Below are 21995 nucleotides of genomic sequence, written 5' to 3'. Positions count from 1 at the left end.
ATTTTTGATTAGTCCTACCAAAATGTAGCACCTCACACTTATCAGCATTAAACTCCATCTGCTATCTTTCAGCCCACTCTTCTAACTGGCCTAAATCTCTCTGCAAGCTTTGAAAACCTACTTCTTTATCCACACCACCACCTACCTTAGTATCATCTGCATACTTACTAATCCAATTTACCTCCCCATCATCCAGATCATTAATGTATATGACAAACACTGCACCCAGTACAGATCCCTGAGGCACACCACTAGTCACCGGCCTCCAACCTGACAAACAGTTATCCACCACTACTCTCTGGCATCTCCCATCCAGTCACTGTTGAATCCATTTTACTACTTCAATATTAATACCTAACGATTGAACCTTCCTAATTAACCTTCCGTGCGGAACCTTGTCAAAGGCCTTACTGAAGTCCATATAGACAAGATCCACTGCTTTACCTTCGTCAACTTTCCTAGTAACCCCTTCAAAAAATTCAATAAGATTTGTCAAACATGACCTTCCACACACAAATCCATGTTGACTGTTCCTAATCAGACCATCTATCCAGATAATTATATATACCATCTCTAAGAATACTTTCCATTGACGTCCACCACTGACGTCAAACTTACAGGCTGATAATTGCTAGTTTACTCTTAGAACCCTTTTTAAACAACTTTAAAATATTAGTCTTTAGATTCTGTTTGTGCACTAGTGCATGCACAGAACAGAACAAAGGATTTCCCCCCCCCACACTCCACTATCTAGACTATGCTCTCTTCTCACTCCTGCCATTGGGAAGGAACTACCAGGACCCTTCAACCATCAGGCTCCTGAAACAGTCTTCACTCACCTCAACACTGAACTGATTCCACAACCTACAGACTGATTTTAAAGGACTCTACAACTCATTTTCTCAGTGTTATTCACTATTTATTATTTGTCCTTTTTTAGTATTTACACAGATTGTCTTCTTTTGCACATTGGTTGCTAGTCTGTCTTTGCGTGGAGTTTTTCATTGACTCTATTGTATTTCTTTGTCCTACTGTGAATGTCCGCAAGAAAATAGATCTCACGGTGACATGCACATACTTCGTTAATAAACTTACTTTGAACAACTTTCAAACTTTCCATCCATAATTGTAGCATGCTCATGAATGTCTTAACAAAGCTACAATATCCACTCCTCCCACAAGGTAGAAGGGATAGCATACCTTCAATCTGAACAGAGAGAATGCCCAAGTCACGCAGCTGCTGGTTATTGTTCTGTGCCAACAGTCGTAACCGCTCTGCAGCTTCTCGGGGAATATTAAATGTCACACGAACGCTATTCCATGGCTCCACTTTCTTAAACTTCAGTTTCTTTGAATCTAGTAGAGAAGTTAGCAAACATTTCATGGCCTTGTAATGATTTTTAACTGATTTTCTACAAAAGGGTTGCTTTCAAATTACATATTTACAAACTTCTTGCTGTTTATAAATTACCGTAGATTCCGGATTTTAAGCCACTACTTTTTTCCCACATTTTGAACAGCTTTGAACTTTGCGGCCTTTAATCCGGAGCGGCTAATACATGATTTTTTTCATGCCGCCTCGTAAACATTTTGCCTCATAACAGTAGACCAATAAAATTGATGAGTAGTTCACAGAGGTCCAATGAAATTGTACGATAAATCAAGCGCACTTTCACAATTAAATTATTGTAAATCAGTCATTTGTACTCACCCTCATCAACATGGAAAACACTCGAAGCATTGTGCTGCCTTATGGCAGTTACTTAGTTTATAATATTTTCGCTTAGTAATTCATTTTCTAGTTAAAGTTAGAAGAGTTTTAACTATATTTGTTTTCTGTACTACATCGCGGGATGCTATGACGTCACACCCGGTTTCGCGGTGTCTTGTGGGAAAATGCCGGTTTGCGATGAAACGGGACGGAGGGAGGGAGCGCATTACGCGAGCGGCTTTGGATCTGAGCGAACGCTGCTTTTAAGTTAAAGGTGATCAATAACTTTTCCTGGTAGGCTGCAGTATATATATTTTTTACCAGTCGTTAGGAGATATTGGAATGTTGTTCAGTAAAGAAGTATACGCAACGTATATTTAAAAATAGCCGCGTTACGGGCACGGTTCGAAAAAAAGCATTTGCAATATGTATTTGTTTTTGTTACCATATGGATTTAATTAAAAGTTAAAAAAATCCTCACGTGTAATATCTTTCTGTGTAAATATCTCATATTACAACGTGGGACACCTGCGGCCGAAAATCCGGTGCGGCCTTTACAATTAAAAAATTGATTTTATTTCTAAAATTAGAGCCAGCGGCTTTTAATCAGGTGCGCTCTGTAGTCCGGAATCTACGGTAAGTGTTATATTATTATGCCACAATGGTATAATATCTCATGTCATATTATCTTCCAACTGTGTTCTATAGAGATACATTAGGGATTTCATGGGCTGGTATGTTAAGAAACTGCTTGTCAGATTTTTGCTCAAATCAAGATAATGCAAGTCACATATTCCTGGAGTTCCAGGAAAGAGCAGCTTTATAAAAGCCAGTAACTTAAGAGTTTCACACTAGACAGGCCCTCTGTTGGTTGAGGTTGACCATGGCTGTTGCATCTAGCTGTCTCAAGCCAGAACTCAAGCTAGGGCAGTACAATGTGGAGAACAAGAAGTTGTCCACATAGCAGGCTTGCCCCCTTCATGCAGCTGATGAATCCAAAGGAATGGCAGAGTCTGATAGTTTGGCGCCAGTAGAGATGCTACTCAACATTGAACTCAACACAGGCCTGCCGTAGAACATTAACAGCACTTCACAGGCCCTCCAGCCTACGATGTTGTGCCGACCATGTAAACTACTCTAGAAGCTGCTAAAGGTTTCCCTTGGGATACTAGCTCCAGATTTTTCCTCTGGGTTTACTCCCAAAGTCTTTCCCATGATTGGGTATAGCTGCTAGGCAGTGGAGGTTTGAGATCATTTCTCTTCTCCTGGATGAGCTGCCAACCACAGCTGATGAGACCCATCTGCCAGGACTCACAATAGAAAATTTTCAAAAAACCAACAGGAACATGAAGAGTTAAAGAAGCCCCATCTGTTGCTCCCACAAGGAATTATTTCAGAATACATATTGATTCAAACTTCTCTTGGAAGCCAAATCATTGGGCATATTTAAAGCAGAGGTTGATATGTTCTTAATTAGGGAGGTCATCAAAGGCTATTCGGAGAAGGTAGGAGAATGGTGTTGAGAGAGAAAATACTTGAGCCAAGACTGAATGAAGGAGCAGACTCAAAGGGCCGAATGGCTTAATTCCGGTTTGTCTTATGATCACATGAAAAATGAGCAAATATTGTGACTGCCACCATTAGAAATGATAAACATTGCATAGAAACTAACTTTACAGAAATTAGGTGATGTTAGTTGATGTTATTGTCTTACACAAATAACAGTGAAAATAGGCTATTTTGATCTGAAAGAAAGGCGACATTTTTGGATGGAATTCTTACCCATTTTCAGAAGGCATGGCATGTTATTAATGATCAGATCTAGTTTATTTGCAAAGTCAACATCCTTCATGTTCCCCTTGAAAGCGATCCGTACTGTGAAGTCATCCTCCCCGACTTCCAGATCCAGCTGACCTTTATCTGGCTCCAGGTTCATTTCCTCAGTGGGTGTAGACCACATGGAGCCAAACATGTCTTCTACATTAGGTAGGTCATCTGAATCCATTTTGTTTCAGATTGAGGCCAGATGGTGAGCCATAGAAGCTGTTGACAAAATTAGAACAGTTAATGCACAATAAACACCTTAGGGGTAGTTCAAATTCATATGGTTCACATGTTAGGACAATCCTAAAATAGAGCAACACACACAATGCTGGAGGAACTCAGCAGGCCAGTCAGCATCTATTGAAAAGAATACAGTCGACGTTTCGGGCTGAGACCCTTCAGCAGGAAGGGTCCGAGTCCTGATGAAAGGTCTCAGCCTGAAATATCGACTGTATTCTTTTCCATAGATGTTGCTTGGCCTGCTCAGTTCCTCCAGCATTTTGTGTGTTGCTTGGATTTCCAGCATCTGCAGATTTTCTCGTCTAAAATAGGAGGTTTGAAGATACATTGAGCAATCATCACAGCTGCCCAAGGGCATTAAAACCTTTTCAAAATAATTTTTCTGACATTGTTATTCAGAACATTTAAGTATTAATGTTACTCATATCAGGGTTATCAACCAAATATTACAATAATAATTTAAAAACAATTACAATATTCTTTAAACATCTCTACTTGAATTTCAACTCTACATTTAATTACACAATATCATATTTGACCATTATCTCACCCACATCTTGCTGGATCCTCAGAACCACATTTCTCCCATTGCTCTGGAGGTCCAAGCAATATTCTGAGGTCTACACTTGGGACTTCTGGCCACCACTATACTCCAGGTATTATTAAAAACTTCAATTAAAAACACCTCCCCTTTTTAACAAAAATTGATGACCTGGTTCAAATGAATTAGGTAGTGTTTGCTCCATCAGCTAGACCCAGCTAAAGCTGTGTGGCCAGAAACAAAATTAATTCTGCTGCTCACCTCAGTACAACCCAGGAATGGATGCTGAACTCAGGTTACAATTCCAGCAGTGAAGAGGCGATCAGGCGTTTTATGAGATACACCTGTACACCTATCAAATATCTAATCAATCATGTGGCAGCAACTCTATGCATAAAAGCATGCAGACATGGTCAAGAGTTTAGATGTTCAGACCAAACATCGCATCGAGGGAAGAAATTACTTAAACCATGGAATGATTGTTGGTGCCAAACAGGGTGGTTTGAGTACCTCAGAAAATGCTGATCTCCTGGGATCTTCACGCACAACAATCTCTAGAGTTTACAGAGAATGATGTGAGGAGACAAAAACCATCCGGTGAACTGCAGTTTTGTGAACGCAAACGCTTTGTTAATGAGAGAGGTCAGAGGAGAATGGCCGGACTGGTTCAAGCTGATAGGAAGGTGACAGTAACTCAAGTAACATGTTACAAAGTGGTGTGGAGAAGAGCATCTCTGAACACACAAAACGTTGAACGTTGAGGTGGATGGGCTACAGCAGCAGAGGGCCAAGATTACAGAGTCACTGGCCACTTTATTATGTACCCCTTGTACCTAATAAAGTGGCAACTGAGTGTACAACTATACTTCTAGCATGCGATAGAACAGTATTAGGATGTAGACATTTTGGACAGGACTGAGATGCACTACAGCTACCTGGTGGTTCCCTACAGAACTGGTGGCTAAAAACTAGCATGATCCAACTCATTATACATTTAGCAAAGTCCATGTCCAAATACAGAGCAAAATCACATTAATCAATTAGACCGCAGTTCAATTTATTGACTGAAGATAAATTATTGACAGAGTCTGATTACGGATGAGGGGTAGGAAGTGAATTGTGAGGTTTTACAGATATTATGGCTGTAACAACTTACCATATTTATAAATCATTTAGATGACAGGATAGAAGGCCACATATCCAAGTTTGCAGATGACACAGGCAAGGTCGCATTAGATTTCAAGGAGATTAAAATTGAGTGGGCAAAACCAGCAAATGTATGTCGATGCAGGGAAATGTGAAGATCTAAAAAAGATAGAACAACATATTCCAAATGATGAAAAGTTGGACCAGCAGTGAACAAAATTTTCAAGATCCCATAAGTTGTCAATGACAGGTGCAGAGTGATGCACCTAAAGTTAGTCCTTCAAATGACTCCTGAGCATTTTTTAATATAAAGAAACAGAAATTACTTCCAACCGCAGCACTTCTTATCTCAGCGTGTATATTTTTGCCCTTGGACTTAAAATTAAGTGATGAAAACGTACAAATCAAAATACTGTGCCAATCCCACATTTAAAAAAGTGAATTCCCAAAGTAGAACATTACCAGACTAACTAATGGAAAAAGTCAGTCCTTAAGTCCCACACCATCAGATTCATAAACCATTATTTCCCCTCAACCATCAGTGTCTTGAACCAGAGGAATAACTTCACTCACCCGAACATTGAACTGATTCGGCAATCTATACATTCACTTTCAAGGACCCTACAACTCATGGTCTTGCTACTTATTGTTTATTTATTTATTGTTTTGTTGCTTTTTTATTGTCTTTTGCCTATTAGTTGCTTGCCTTTGTTGTGTACAATGTTTCATTGATTCCATTGTCTTTTCTTTGTATTTACTGAGAATGCCTACAAGAAAATGAATCTCAGGATTTTATATGGTTTTGTAGCGGTGTGCTACACGCAGCGCTGAAATAACGACAAGTAGTCGGTGAGCTGCAGTTGCAAAGAGGTTTATTCAAACTTCGCGGCCTCGCTTTAAAGCCTTCCTGTTCCCGCCCTCCCCGGGCGGGAATGCTGTAGGGGGCACATATTCACAGTCCGGTCCCGCGCGCGGGCTTTTCCCCTTGCTGGTGAAGCAGGCTTGGCGCCCTCTTTGGGACCTGCCTCAATGCCGGCACGCGCCACTTTATGAGCCGGTTCGAGTGCACTGGGAAGTGGGTCACCACATAAACTCCCCCCAGAACCGGCGATACACCCCCCAATGTCCTCAGTCTGGGTCACACTCTGTTTGGGAGGTCTGCCTCTGCGCCGCGGGGTGCCTGAATCTCGACTGGCTGCGCCAAGTCCACATGGGCCGGTTTGAGTCGGTCCACTGTGAAAACCTCCTCTTTCCCCCCCAATGTCCCTCGTAGGGCCGCTGTAGCGGTGCCCGATCTCCGCCCCATCGTACAAAAACGAACTTACAGTTTTGCAGGTCTTTGGGTACGCAGGTCGAGCTCTGTCCGTGCTGTGAAGTGGGTATGGGGGCCAAGTTACCGAGCCTCTCACGTAGTCTGCCCAGGACTGCTGTGGGTTCTTCCTCTTGCCCCCTTGGGGCTGGTATGAACTCTCCTGGGACGAGCAGGGGTGCGCCGTACACCAACTTGGCCAACGAGGTGTGCAGATCCTCTTTGGGCGCCGTGCGGATTCCGAGCAGGACCCAGGGAAGCTCGTCCACCCAGTTAGGCCCTTTGAGGCGGGCCATAAGAGCCGACTTCAGGTGACGGTGGAAACGCTCCACTAGTCCGTTCGACTGTGGGTGGTAGGCAGTTGTGTGATGCAGCTGTGTCCCCAAAAGGCTGGCCATAGCTGACCACAGGCTGGATGTGAACTGGGCACTTCTGTTGGAGGTAATGCGGGCCGGTACACCAAAGTGAGATACCCTGGTTGCAATCAGTGCTCGAGCGCAAGATTCGGAGGTGGTGTCGGTGAGTGGGATCACCTCTGGCCATCTTGTGAACCAGTCCACGATAGTCAGGAGGTGCCACGCTCCTCGTGACACTGGCAGGGGCCCCACGATATCCACATGAATGTGGTCGAAACGCCGGCGGGTGGGGTGGAACTGCTGCGGCAGGGCTTTGGTGTACCGCTGCACCTTGGCTGTTTGGCACTGCATGCACGTTCTGGCCCGTTCACTGACCTGCTTGCGGAGTCCGTGCCAAACAAACCTGTTGGCTACCATCCGGACGGTTGACCTGATGGAGGAGTGCGCTAAATTGTGAATGGAGTTGAAAACGCGCCGCCGCCAGGGCAGGGTTGGCCGGTGGTAACGTCACAGAGTAAGATCCTCTCACCTGGGCCTACGGGGAGGTCCTGGAGCTGCAAACCGGAGACTGCAGTCCTGTAACTAGGGATCTCGTCGTCTGCCTGCTGCGCCTCCGCCAGCGCTTCATAGTCTACCCCCTGGGACAGGGCTTGGATGTTAGGGCGGGAGTGGGCGTCCACCACGACATTGTCCTTTCCCGAGACATGCCAGACATCCGTCGTGTATTCGGAGATGTAGGACAGATGTCGCTGCTGGCGGGATGACCAGGGGTCAGATGCTTTCGTGAACGCAAAGGTAAGAGGTTTGTGGTCCGTGAACGCGATGAAGGGCCTACCTTCTAAGAAGTACCTGAAATGCCGGATTGCCAGGTATAGCGCCAACAGCTCCCGGTCGAAAGCACTGTATTTGAGCTCGGGTGCCAGCAACCCTCAATGAGTTGTTCCAGCACTCCACCGACTGCCGTGTTAGAGGTGTCCACTGTGAGGGCGGTAGGGACGTCCGTTCTGGGGTGCACTAGCATCGCGGCGTTTGCCAAGGCTTCTTTGGTTTTAATGAAAGTGGCGGCAGACTCCTCGTCCCAGGTAGTGTACTTGCCCTTACCCAACATCAGGGCGAACAGGGGGCATATGATTCGGGCAGCTGAAGGGAGGAAGCGGTGGTAGAAATTCACCATACGCATGAATTCCTGAAGGCCTTTGATTGTGATGGGTCGGGGGAAATGGCGGAGCGCGTCTACCTTGGCGGGCAGAGGGGTTGCCCCGTCTTTAGCAATCCTGTGGCCCAGGAAGTCGATGGTGTCGAGCCAGAATTGGCATTTGGCCGGGTTGATTGTCAGGCCGTATTTACTCAGTCGGGCGGAGAGCTGATGGAGGTGGGACAGATGCTCCTGACGACTGCTGCTGGCTATGAGGATGTCGTCCAAATAGATGAAAGTGAAGTCCAGGTCGCATCCCACCGTGTCCATTAACTGCTGGAACGTCTGTGCGGCATTCTTTAGGCCGAATGGCATGCGGAGGAACTCAAAAAGGCCGAACGGGGTGATGAGTGCCGTTTTGGGGACGTCGTCCGGATGCATCGGGATTTGATGGTATCTCCGGACGAGGTCTACCTTGGAGAAGATCCGTGCGCCATGCAGGTTTGCTGCAAAGTCTTGAATGTGCGGCACAGGGTAGCGGTCCGGTGTTGTAGCCTCGTTCAGCCTGCGGTAGTCGCTGCATGGTCTCCAGCCCCCATTGCTTTGGGCACCATGTGCAGGGGGGAGGCCCATGGGCTGTCGGACCGCCGTATGATCCCCAATTCCTCCATCCTCTTGAACTCCTCCTTCGCCAGTCGGAGCTTGTCCGGGGGAAGCCTTCGAGCACGGCTGTGGAGGGGTGGTCCTTGTGTCGGGATGTGGTGCTGTACGCTGTGTCTGGGCATGGCTGCCATGAACTGCGGTGCCAGAACCGATGGGAAATCCACCAGGACTCTGGTGAAGTTGTTGTCAGACAGCATGATGGAGTCTAGGTGTGGGGCTGGCAACTGGGCTTCACCCAGGGAGAACAGTTGAAAGGTCTCGACGTGGTCCAGTCTCTTCCTTGGCAGGTTGACCAGTAGGCTGTGAGCTCGCAAAATATCTGCTCCCAGGAATGGTTGGGCTACGGCGGCCAGTGTGAAGTCCCACGTGAACCGGCTGGAGCCAAACTGTAGCCACATCATACGGGTGCCGTAGGTCCTTACTGTGCTGCCGTTCGCGGCACTCAGGGTGGGACCCGGTTCTCTGTTGCGGGTGTCGTAACTCGTCGGAGGTAAGACGCTGATCTCGGCTCCGGTGTCGACCAAAAAGCGGCATCCCGACTGCTTGTCCGAGACATATAGGAGGCTATCCCTATGGCCATCCGCCGTGGCTTCTGCGCCCCACCGCTGGTGGTAAAAGCACCATTGTTCATTGGTCTCCTCACCTCTGCCTCTGGGCTTAGCGGGCTCTGCAGCCGGGCCTGGTCTGGTTTGCTGCTGGGAGCGTGGCCTGGTGATCTGTGCGACAGACGCCCCACTCTCCTTCTTGGCTTTCCACAGCGCGTCCACCCAGGCCGCCACCTTCCGGGGGTCGCTGAAATCTGCGTCGGACAGCAGCAGGCATATGCCCTCGGGCAGCTGCTCCAGGAACGCCTGCTCAAACATGAGGCAGGGCTTGTGACCTCCGGCCAGGGACAGCATCTCGTTCATCAAAGCCGATGGTGGCCTGCCCCCCAAACCATCCTGATGCAGTAAGCGGGCAGCTCGCTCGCGCAGTGAGAGTCCAAAAGTCCTTATGAGCAAGGCTTTAAATTCTGTGTATTTGCCGTCCTCTGGGGGCGACTGTATGAACTCCTCAACCTGGGCGGCTGTCTACTGGTCGAGGGAGCTCACCACGTAGTAGTAACGTGTGGCCTCCGAGGTTATCTGCCGAATGTGGAATTGGGCTTCTGCTTGCTGGAACCATAGGTGAGGTCGCAGCGTCCAGAAGCTTGGCAGTTTTAACAAAACTGCATGAACAGATGCGACGTCGTTCATCTCCGGTCTAAATATCATTTGGGCCATCGGGGTCACCAATTGTAGCGGTGTGCTACACGCAGTGCTGAAATAATGACACGTAGTCGGTGAGCTGCTGTTGCAAAGAGGTTTATTCAAACTTCGCAGCCTCACTTTAAAGCCTTCCTGATCCCGCCCTCCCTGGGCGGGAATGCTGTAGGGGGCGCGTATTCACAGTCCCGTCCTGCACGCGGGCTTTTCCCCTTGCTGGTGAAGCAGGCTTGGCGCCCTCTTTGGGACCGGCCTCAATGCCGGCACGCACCACTTTGTGAGCCAGTTTGAGTGCGCTGGGAAGTGGCCGAAGCAGCAGCGAATTTATTTAGTGATTCAGCATGGAGTAGGCCCTTTGTGCCACACTGCCCCAACCACGCAACCCTAATTAACTATAATCTAATCATGGGACAATTTACAATGACCAATTACCCTCCAGTACATCTTTGGACTATGAAATGAAACCAGAGAATTCAAAGAAAACACACACATTCTACAGGAAGGATGTACAGAGACTCCTCATAGAATGCCGCCAGAATTGAACTCTGAACTCTAGAACGCCCCGAGTCGTAACAGCTTTGCACTAACCACTGCACATCATGGCACCAACATTTGCTTGCATGTTAAAATATTCACAGAAGATAAATCAATATACTCAGCTTTCTCAGACTTAGTAGCTTTTAGCAAAGTTTCAGTGACTTCACTCAAATTTTCAAGACTGTTGGAATTTCATTTTTATCCTCCTCATAACCTATTATGAGGTGGTTGTCAATTAACTAGGACCCAAACCCCAATAGTCATCACCTGCCACCATTCCTGACAACCAAATTATAAACAGATTACCCCAATCTCACATGGACTTTAACCTATTTAATAGGACTTGAGTAGAAATCTGCCAAAAATCCAAATATACCACTGATTCTTTTTTCTGTACTCTAGCTATTGGATCCAAAAAAAAACTCCAGTAGGTTAGTCAAACACTGCTTCCCTTTGATAACTCCAATCAGACTACCTGTAATCCAACTGATATTTTTCTAACAGTAAACAAATCAACATACAAGATTCTGAATTTGGATTATAATAAGATTTTTCTTCTTTAAATCATTATTCTCAGAGTTTAATTAAAATTAATTGGCAAAAGATTGTAACTTGGTCATTCCTCATCTTTGATTTCAAAGTGACTCATTATTCACCACTGAGAACATCACTGCTAACACACAGCCCATTTAACTTGGAATAACCACTATAACAGATTTTTACCATTCCATCCATCATAGATTAGCTATATTCTTCCTGTACAAGTGTTTCAACACTACTTGCAGTAAAGCAACTGCAGTGGCCTTCTATATTGCTTAAGAGACTGACATATGTGTTGCTTATAAATGCTGGAGGAACTCAGGTCAGGCAGTATCAATGGAGAGGACCGACACCCTTCTTCAGGACTGATGAAGAGTCTTGGCCCAAAACCTCTATTATTTATTCCTCTCCATAGATGCTGTCTAACCTGTTGAGTTCCTTCTGCATTTTGTGTGTTTCTCTGGATTTCCAGCACCTACAAAACCTCTTGTGTTTCTGACATTTATATCCTTGCAGTCCAAAAAATTAACACTTCGAGTCTGGAATGACTTAGAAACTATGGCCAACCGATCTCTACTTTTCACATCTAGAATTTTTAAGATGTCTATCTTGATCATTCTCTCACAAAATGCTGGAAGAACTCAGCAAGCTGAGCAGAATCCACGGAGAGTAAACAGTCAACATTTTGGACCGTGACGCTTCATCGGGACCGGTGACATTTCTGCCACAACACCGACCCACACAACATTGTATCTTGCAATTTTTAACTAGATTGAAGGATATGGTAAGGCCTAATGCATATATGTCAAACTCAAGGCCCGCGGGCCAAATCCGGCCCACGGTGGAATTATCTTTGGCCCGTGAGATAATATCTAATTACTATTAAAGCTGGCCCCAGTAATCGAAGCGCCTATGGCGTATGATATGGCTAATGCTGAGTTTATTCAGGTACCAGGTTTTCAGGGTTTTTAGTGTTTATTCGGCAGTCTTCTTCATAAAAAACGGAATTTGTAAAGTGTAACACTTTGTAGTTATAGCAGAGACTGAGTCACATGAGAGCAGGCTGAAAAAACGGAGGCAACGAAAGCTGCATTCACACGCGTCCGACTGATCCGGCCCGCATGAAGCTGCATTTTGCTCAATCCGGCCCGTGACCTAAAATGAGTTTGACACCCCTGGCCTAATGTATCCAGATTCTTTCCTCATCGAACCAAATCTCATTCCCAGAAACAAGGGACTAAAGATGCTCATTTTGACCAGGTGAATGGACAACAAAATCTTGTTGATCTTGTTGGAAATTATGCAGGGACATGAAAGAATCTTTATAGCTAAATACTTACTGTATATAACAATCTGCTTTTACTCATTATAGTTCAATGGTATATCATGTTCCAATAACATAAGCAAATTGCTATCATTCCAGACAAAGGAGAGTTGCCCTACCTAAAATGTTGCAGTGGGATCTCCCTAGAATTTAGGCTATTGCCCTCAATGACTCAAGATAAATACACTAACGTTCACCACGTAAGCACAAGCAGAGAAAAAGCCCGGCAACTGAGCCACCCGTCTGTTAAACACAACTTCCAGTCACGCATTTGTTTTGAAAAAAGAAGAAGAAAGCGCTACATATTTGTCAAATAATTTGAACAGTTAATATGTGTCCCAAAATATAAAAGCACAATTCAATAAAAGCTGTCTGTTAGCATACTTGTGGTGCTCTCAGCTAAAATATAATTTTGCAGGATGCTCAACATCAAAAACATTTCACCACCAGAAATAAGGCACTGCAAAGAAAATGGAGCCTTGGCCCACTGTACACAGAAAGTGTTTCTTCGGTAAAATAATTCTTTCTGCTTCTGCTCATAAAGCTAAGTAAAAAGCATTAAAAAAAAATCCCTGTCCCAACTGTCACTTAAAGTGCAACATACAATTTAGATGAAACAAGCCTTTGCTGAAACTGATTACTTCAGTCTGACAGCGAGCATTACAGAATTAATGCTGACATATTTAGGGCATGTCATATATTCAAGGGTCTAGATGGACTTCAAATTTAATCCTGATTCTGACCTATGTTTATGCTGTGAAATTTGTTGTTTTTCAGCAATAGCGCAATACATAAACTATACTATATATTTTTTTTAAGCAGTGGATTCCAGTTAATTTGTCCATCTGTTAATCAGGGCAACCACTTATTTGGGGCAACTCTTAAAGAGCAAAAACAGATCAAGAAACTAGCTGGAATTCCCTTTGTTTATTGGGGACACTATGCCACTTAATTGGGACAAGACACTGTTGCAGAACAGTTTCTAACTAGCGACAGTTGCCTGTACTTGTGTGGCCGTTAAGACACTACACAGTACTTAGAGTGTACTGTTTTAAAATACTGAGTTGTGTGTGCCTGCATTCAAAAAGTAGTGATAATTAGTGAGAAATAAGCACTGAGGCAATTTGGAATTGCTTTGCAGTTTCAAACATTCAGGCTTGGAGATGCCAGAAATGGCCGGGAGTGAAAATGAAACTATTTCACGACTTCAACAAGCTAGGATTTACGAAGAATTTGAATTTAATTCATGTACAGTCAATCAAAAGAAGACACCTGTGTACACTGTGGTTCTTCAGGCTCCTGAACATTTCATCAGAAATAAATAAAAATGCAAGTGATTTCCAAAAAAAAGCATGTTCTTACACATTTCAACTCCTGGGTCACTCATCTGTGTCGGTAAGTTAGCATTCCTGGTTAAGCTGCCAGAAGAATAAATGAAGGCATATGCTTCTCATCGAGAGACTGAATTAGTCACAGTGAGGCAGCTAGACTGATTAAATTCAAATTAGTAATGCAATTTGAAATAAATCAACAACAGGAACCAGGAAACTATTGGATTGATGTTAACAAAGCTTTTTTTTAATAAGCATGCTTAACATGGGATTGGAAGTAAACACTGGCCTTACTGGTGTCATCACATCTTGTGGAAAACAGTTATTTTGAAAACAAATTGTGACTTCTATAAAATTCAAAGATTTTAACAAATATTCACATCATGGAACATATAACAGTGACGAAGGGTCTCCTCCAAAGATCCTGCCTGGCAGACTGAGTTCCTCCAACATGATACTGCACTTCAGCAAAACAATAGGCCCTTTAACCCGTGCTGTCAAAATCAGAATCAGGTTTAATATCACCAGCAAATGTCACTGAAATGCGTTGCCTTTGCAGCAGCAGTACAATGCAAAACACAATAGTAATTTTTTTTAATTAGTGCAAACAGAAATTTTAAAAAAGTGAGGTAGTGAGTCAATGTCCATTCAGAAATCAGACGGCAGAGGGGAAGCACCAGTTTCAGAATTGTTGTGTGCCTTCAGGCTTCTGTACCTCTTTCCTGAAGGTAGCAATGAGAAGAGGGCATGTTCTAGGTAACGGGGGTCCTTAATGATGGATGCCACCTTTTTAAGGGATTGCTCCTTGAAGATGTCCTGGATACAATGGAGGCTGGTGCCGTGATGGAGCTAAGTTTTCAACACTCTACAGCTTATTTTGATCCTGTACAGTAGCCCCCCCCCCCCCCCAATAACAGACGTTATGCAACCAGTTAGCATGCTCTCCATGGTACAACCATTGAAATTTACACGCGTCTTTGATTTCATACCAAATCTCCTCAAACTCCTAATGAAATATAGCTGCTGCCAAGCCTTCATTGTAGCTGCATCGATATGTTGGGCCCTGGTTAGATCCTCAGAGATACTGACACTAGGGAACTTGAAATTGCTTGTCCTTTCCACTTCGATCTATCTATGAACTGCTGCGTATTCCCTCGTCTTACCCCTTCTGAAGTTCGCAATCAGTTCTTTGCTTTTAATGATGTTGAGTGCAATGTTATTGCTACAACACCACTCAACTAGCTGATATATCTCGCTTTTGTATGCCTTTTCATCATCTGAAATTCTGCCAACAAAAGTCGTGTCGTCAGCAAGCTTACAGATGGCATTTGAGTTGTACCGAGCCACATGCTTACGGGTGTCAAGAGAGTAGAACAGTGAGCTAAACTCATATCCCTGAGGTGCCCAGTGTTGATCGTCAGCATTGTGGCTAACAGTTTAGAAGTAGAGGATCCAGTTGTCAAGGGAGATACAGAGGCCCAGGTTCTGGAGCTTTTTGATCAGACCTGTAGGAATGATCGTGTTCAACACTGAGCTGTAATCAATAAACAGCATCCTGCCATAGGTATTTGTATTGTTCGGGTGATCTAAAGCCTTGTGAAGAGCCAATAAGAATGCATCTACCGTAGACCTATTGTGGTTATAGGCAAACTGCAGTGGTGTAGGTCCTTGATGAGGCAGAGTTAAACGTAGCCATGCACTTCATCACCATAGATGAAGGCAGCTCTCCCTGCTCTTCTTGAGCACTGGTATAATTGTTACTCTTTTGAAGCAGGTGGGAAACTCTGACTGTAGCAACAACAGATTGAAAATGTCTTTGAACACACAGACTTGTTGGTTGGCACAGATTTCCAGAGCCCTACCAGGTACTCCACCAGGGCCTGCCAAATTGAGAGAGTTCATCCTCTTGAAAGTCAACCTAATGTTGGCACCCGAGACAGAGATCACAGGGTTATCAAGTACTGCAGGGATCCTCACAGCCGTGGCTTTATTCTCCTTTTCAATGCATACATAAAAGGTCTGCACCAATTCCAAATTAACTGTCCAGGGAAACATAAACCTCAAAGACCAAAATTGTGCCATTTTAAGCAGTGTGGAAATGGGTGCAAGGTATCCAAATTTGATACATTTCAAAAACCTGATTGCTGAAATAAACCATGGCTCTTTTCACAAGAAGTGTAGATGGAAAGCAGAACAAGAACAAATTTTCTGTAGGTATTGTTCCGGTAACACAACTACTTCTGCAATCATGCATCCTTCAAAGTAAAATAACAGATCCCCTTTCATATCTACCTGTAGTAAACATAGAGCAAGCCATCTTTTGCTGTAATTATTCACTGTCGCTACTCAAGCCATCAGCAAAAAAGTATAAGATGTAGCGAAGTAAAATAAACTGCATTTTAACAAATGCATGATTTCAAACGAGTGGGGTGCTTACACAAGTAAACATCTGTATTATTGTCACTAAATAATCAACTTTAATCATTGAACTTTGTGGCTAGGTTATTGTACCTACTCCAGCCAAGAATTAGAGCTACTGGGCTAAAGGCTCATAACTGATAGCTCTTCAATACTCATCCAAGCTTTTTTTTTTAAAACAAATGCATAGCTGAAGTTCAAGTTCAGTTTATTGTCATACACTCAGCTACTCAGGAACAGCTTCTTTCTCTCTGCCATCAGATCTTTGAATGCACATTGAAACGATGAACACTACCTCACTGCTTCTTTTATATCAACACACACAAAATGCTGGAGGAACTCAGCAGGCCAGGTAGCATCTATGGAAAAAAGTACAGTCAACATTTCAGGCTGAAACCCCTCAGCTGGATTTCCAGCATCTACAGATTTTCTCTTGTTTCTGACTTCTTTTATATCTTCTAATTTCGCACTACTTATTTAAAGATATATATATATATATATATATATAGGACTCTGGATTGGGAATTACCAAACGTTATGTGGTTTTTCTTGTGTGGTCTGTTTTGTGCTTTTTCATGATATCATTCCGGAGAACGTTGTCTCATTTTTTAACTGCATTGTATTTGTGGTTTATAAATGACAATAAACAATCTGAATCTAATCTATTTACAATCTGAATCTAATCTATTTATATATATATATATATACACACACACACTCATATATATAGATACACACACACTTAATGGTATTCAGTTTTTTTCCTATATTATCATATATCCCATTATATGCCGGTGATATTAAACCTGTTTCTGATTCAGCTGTACACGTGTACTACCAAATGAAACAATGCTCCTCCGGACCAAGGTGCACAACATAGTACATATAACTCAAAGTAATATTACCACAAATGTATTTGTTTATTGAGATACTTTGCTGAATAGGCCCTTCGAGCTGCACTGCCCAGCAACCAGATTTAACCCTCGCCTAATCAAGGGGCAATTTACAATGATCAATTAACCTGGTAGCCAGTTGTCTTTGGAATGAGAGAGAAAACCACATCACCCAGAAAAAAACCCACGCATTCCACAGGAAGGATGTATGGGTTCCTTATAGACAACATCAGAATCGAACTCTGACACTATGAGCTGTAATAGTGTCACACCAACCGCTATGCTATGGTGGCATTCCGATGCCTTGCAATTCCCATACCAGAAGGTGATGCAGCTGGTCAGGACACCCTTGATGTGGGGGGGGGGGGGGGGGGGGTGGCTCACTTGCCTCAATCTCCTCAGGAAGTGGATCGCTGTTGTGCTTTCTTGACCAGGAAGAGTGTTAAATCCGCAACCACTCAGACACTCGTACTGTGTTTTTCCACAACTACTGTCCAATCCTTATAATCTTAAATCTAGGCTGCCTCAATAGCAACAGCAGTATTCAGGAATATAGGTTTATCCTGTTAATCCCAGGCCTCTCATTACATTATATGCCTCAAAATTCCTTTCAGTATCCCTTATGGAGAGAAAACATTTTAACCAATCCTGCTTCACAACTAAAATTCTCCTGTTATGACAACATCCTCCAAAATCTCTTCTGCACCTTTTTCTTGTGCCTAAAGACAAGTAAGCAGTCATTTAAAGTGACCATTAAAGGAAAGGAGGTGGAGGGGGTCTGTTGCTTTAAATTCTTTGGCATGAGTACATCAGATGATCTGTCCTGGGACCAGCAAGTGTCATCACAGAGAAGCTACAACTTTCTCTGATATACTTTCTTGGAAGTTTGCATAGATATTACATGTCACTAAAACCTTTGGCAAGCATCCCAACTCACAGTATCACAGCCTACTGCATCCATATTCATGGAAACACCAATGCCAAGGAAGAAAAAAAGGCTTTAGAAAACCAGTCCAGAGTCAAAGCCATACACACCATTGAGGACAGTCACATGGAGCACTGCCACAAGAAAGCACATCTATCAAAAACATCTACCATCCAGGCCATACATTCTTCTCATGACTGAAGTACAGAAAGGTCCCACACTACCAGGTTCAGGAACAGTTATTATCCTACAACCCTTAGGTTCCTCAACCAGAGTGGATACCTTTAATCACGATTAATCTGAACTGATCCTACAAAGCACAGCTTCATTTTCAAGGGCTCTTTACAGCTCATGTTCTCAGTGTTTATTTTTATTTGCATAGTTTGTCTTCTTTTGCACATTGGTTACTTGTCAGTCTTTCTTTATATAGTTTTCATAAATTATATTCTATTTCATTTTTCCCCAGTAAATGTTTACTAAGAAATGAATCTCTAGGTAGTAAATGGTAGATATACACACTTAGATCATAAATTTACTTTGAACTTTGAATGCACACATAACACAAGTGGTAAATGGAAGCCAATTCAATAGCAACTTTTCAGGAGTTAGCAGGATGGAAAAATCTGACAGATAGACAGGAAAGAGCAATACCTGGACAATAAATGATGAGTTGGATGGCATTAGGTTTATAATTCAAAAAATAATCACAACAAGGTCATGATGACAAAGACACAACAAACGATAACGCTGTACTTGGCAGATGACTGACATATCATAAACTGATCGGAGAGGTTTTGCTTGCAAACTGGAGATAGATCCCTAACTACAATGTAAAACTCGCTGGGCTTGCGTTTATTTACCCTACTACTTGAGCGGATTGAATGCAAGTGAAAGACTCCTTGCTCACGACCCACCATCCAGGGTTAGAATTATACCGCCAATTCCCTCCCGGTGAGGAAGCAGGCCGGGGACGGGGATCTCGGTCTGGCACAAGGAAGGCCGCGAGGTTTGTACAGCGGCTGGGGCCTTGGGTACCTGGTCCTTTCCCTCGCCCACCCTTACCCTTACCCCTAGCTGCCGCTGACTCCACGGCAGGGCGGGCCGAGACCCACTAGGGCCCGCTGTCGCTAGCGGAACGCATCAGGGCCCGGACACTTACCGGCTTGACTCAGGCGGCCGCCCTGCCCACTCTCATCCCCCGGCGACGTGCAGCGGGCGGCCGAACCCTTCCGCGAAGCCACAGAACCACCGTGAATAGATCCACACGGACGGCCCGCTCCCCGGCGCCGTCAACACAGCCTCGCCGACCTCACACACAACCCTCCTCCCATTGGGAGTGCGGCAGTAAAGCGCTTTCCCATAGGCCCGGGCCTCACCCAATCAACGTTCACCCGATGCGCGATGACGTCAAAGACTTCTCCCACCTGTTGGTTTGTCCAGAATGAAGACTTCACCGATATCGTTCTGTCAATGCTTGTTGGAATTGGTTTAGTATTACCACATGCTGCAAGAGACAGTGAACAGCTTGCTCACACAGTTTATACACATCCAATCATTATACAGTACTTTGAGGCAGAACAAGGCAAAACAAAATAATTCTGAATAAGCTGAAGGCATAAGAGGTCCTGCAGATGCTGGAAACCTCGAGCAATGGACGCAAATCGCTGGAGGAACTCAGCAAGTCTGGCAGCATCTCTGGAGGGAAACGCAACACTGTGCGGCTGGGTGTTGGACTCCCTAACCAACAGACCTCAGGTGGTCGGATGTCACAGCCACTCCTCCCACCCGTGTTTCCCCCGGGTCTGTGTGCTGAGCCGATTGCTACCCTCTGTCACACGACTGCATGGTCAAACACCTGAATAGTCACACTGTCAAGTTCGCTGATGACATGATAGTGGTAGGGCTCACCACCAACAGCGATGAGACAGGCCACGGAGAGGAGGTGGAAGAGCCTGAGATCTCGTGCCAGGCAAATAACCTCTACCTCAATGTCAACAAGACAAAAGAGGTGGGTATCAACTTCAGGAGAACCCGCACCACCCAAACCCCTCTGCAAGCAGTTTCAAACACCTTGAAGAGCACATCTTGCACAACTTCTCACGGTCCCAGAAAACATTCTACACAAATCAGGAAAGCTCAGCAACACCTCTACTTTTTGAGGAGGCTGAAGAGTGCTGGGTCTCTACTCACGTCATTCTACAGATGTGCAGCAAAGAGCATCCTAACAAGCTGCATCACTGCATGGTATGGAAACTGCACTGTGCCAGACAGAAAGGCTCTACCACAGGTAGTCAAAACTGCCTAACGCATTGTCGGCACCAGCCTCTCCGCCACCAAGGACGTAAATGCAGAAAGGTGCTGGAAAAGGGCCAGTAACATCAAGAAAGATTCAAAGTACATTTATCATCAAAGAATGTGTAATTTATACAACCTTGAGATGTATTTGCTTCAGGGTAGCCACAAAGCAAGAAGCCCAAAATAACCCATTTAAAAAAAGACCAATTCCCGATACACAAGAGAAAGAAAAAAAAAAGCACAAATCATGCAAACAATTGTAGCGGGACAACTTTCCGACCTAAAGATCTCTCCCACCCTGCTCATAGACTGTCTGTCCCAATCCCATCGGGGAGGAGGCTACACATCATCCACACCAGAACCACCAGACTCAAAAACAGTTAGCAGCAAGGCTGATCAACACCTCCAGCCACTAACCCACCCCTCCACATCCCCTAGCACCACTACCTAACCATTTCCTGTCAGCTACCTTATGTACAAACACTCTTGTTCCCAGTGTCACTTTATGGACATAAAATCTATATATATAAGCTCTCTTATGTACTTAAATTTATTTTGTTTTTAACTATTGTTGTGTTCTTTATCTTATTGTGTCTGATCTGGAGTAAGAAATATTTTGTTCTCCTTTACATTTGTGTACTGGAAAAGACATTAAGCACTCTTGAATCATCAAATAAACAGTCATAATTTCGGGCCAAGACCTTTTGCCAGGACTGGAAACGAAGGGGGCAGAAGCCAGAATAAAGAGGTGGGGTGGAGGGGGAGGAGTGCAAGCTGACAGGTGATAGGTGAGACAAGAGGCGGAAGGCAGGTGGGTGGGGGAGAAGAACCCCCACTCACCTACTTGTACTCCTCCCTTTCCTCCCAATTTATTCTAGCTTCTGCCTCCCTTCCTTTACACTCTTGATGAAGGGGGTCAGAGGATCAAGTGCTACGTGCAGAGTAGAGGAATGGAGACCCTGTGGCAGAACATCAATGATCACAATGAGTGTTACAGCAGGTTTGAGGTGGCAGCTGGCCTATTCCTGCTCCTAGTTTCCATATATTCTTGCGTGTATCCTGTGCTTTCCACGCTATGTATTTGTCATCATTAGCTGACCTATAATGCTTGCGGTAACTTCTCTACAACTCTGCAATGGATGACCCCAAGCCCGGCTGCATAAGAAGGAGGGTTGGGTATGGGGTAGCAACCCCATCCCATTAAAACACAGAGATACAGAAACACCAACAGAAGCTCCAAAGACCTTGTCCTTGGGAAAAGGAGGATTTTTGAAGATGGGCTACACCTGTGGATGATTTGAAAGACTGGTCCAGGATAGAGGACTCTGGCGAGCTGCTGTTGGTACAATGCCCCAGTAGGGGTGATGGGCTTCAGTAAGTAAGTAATTACCCTATGCCAGAGAATGGAAGAGATTAAAGTGGACCACTTTGCAATGGTGGAACCAGATCTAAAGAGTCATGGGACTGTAGAGCATAGAAACAAGCTCTACAACTCACCAAGTTGATGCCAATCTACTTGCCTGCACTAATTGCATTGCCCTCTCTTTTGTCATTCAAGTATGA

The 21995-nt window shown here is 44.4% G+C and overlaps 1 protein-coding gene across 5 annotated transcripts in view; it reads right to left on the bottom strand.

Annotated features, from left to right (window-relative positions):
• The window catches only part of ncoa6 (nuclear receptor coactivator 6), a 79048-nt gene extending 59567 nt beyond the window's left edge, over nucleotides 1-19481 (bottom strand). For 4 of the 5 annotated variants that reach the window (XM_073062058.1, XM_073062061.1, XM_073062062.1 and 1 more), the window contains exons 1-4: nucleotides 19297-19481; nucleotides 5473-5621; nucleotides 3494-3754; nucleotides 1201-1356 (exon numbers count right to left, since the gene is read on the bottom strand). In XM_073062058.1, the coding sequence (XP_072918159.1) occupies nucleotides 1201-1356; nucleotides 3494-3716 (379 nt within the window). In that variant the 5' untranslated portion in view covers nucleotides 3717-3754; nucleotides 5473-5621; nucleotides 19297-19481. The remainder of the gene's footprint in view (nucleotides 1-1200; nucleotides 1357-3493; nucleotides 3755-5472; nucleotides 5622-19296) is intronic. The other variant, XM_073062059.1, reaches the window with a different exon arrangement.
• Nucleotides 19482-21995: the final 2514 nt, after the last annotated feature.

The sequence above is a fragment of the Hemitrygon akajei genome, chromosome 11 (assembly GCF_048418815.1).
Source record: "Hemitrygon akajei chromosome 11, sHemAka1.3, whole genome shotgun sequence".
In the NCBI taxonomy this organism is placed as follows: Eukaryota; Metazoa; Chordata; class Chondrichthyes; order Myliobatiformes; family Dasyatidae; genus Hemitrygon; species Hemitrygon akajei.
This window is presented reverse-complemented; position numbering and strand designations above follow the sequence as displayed.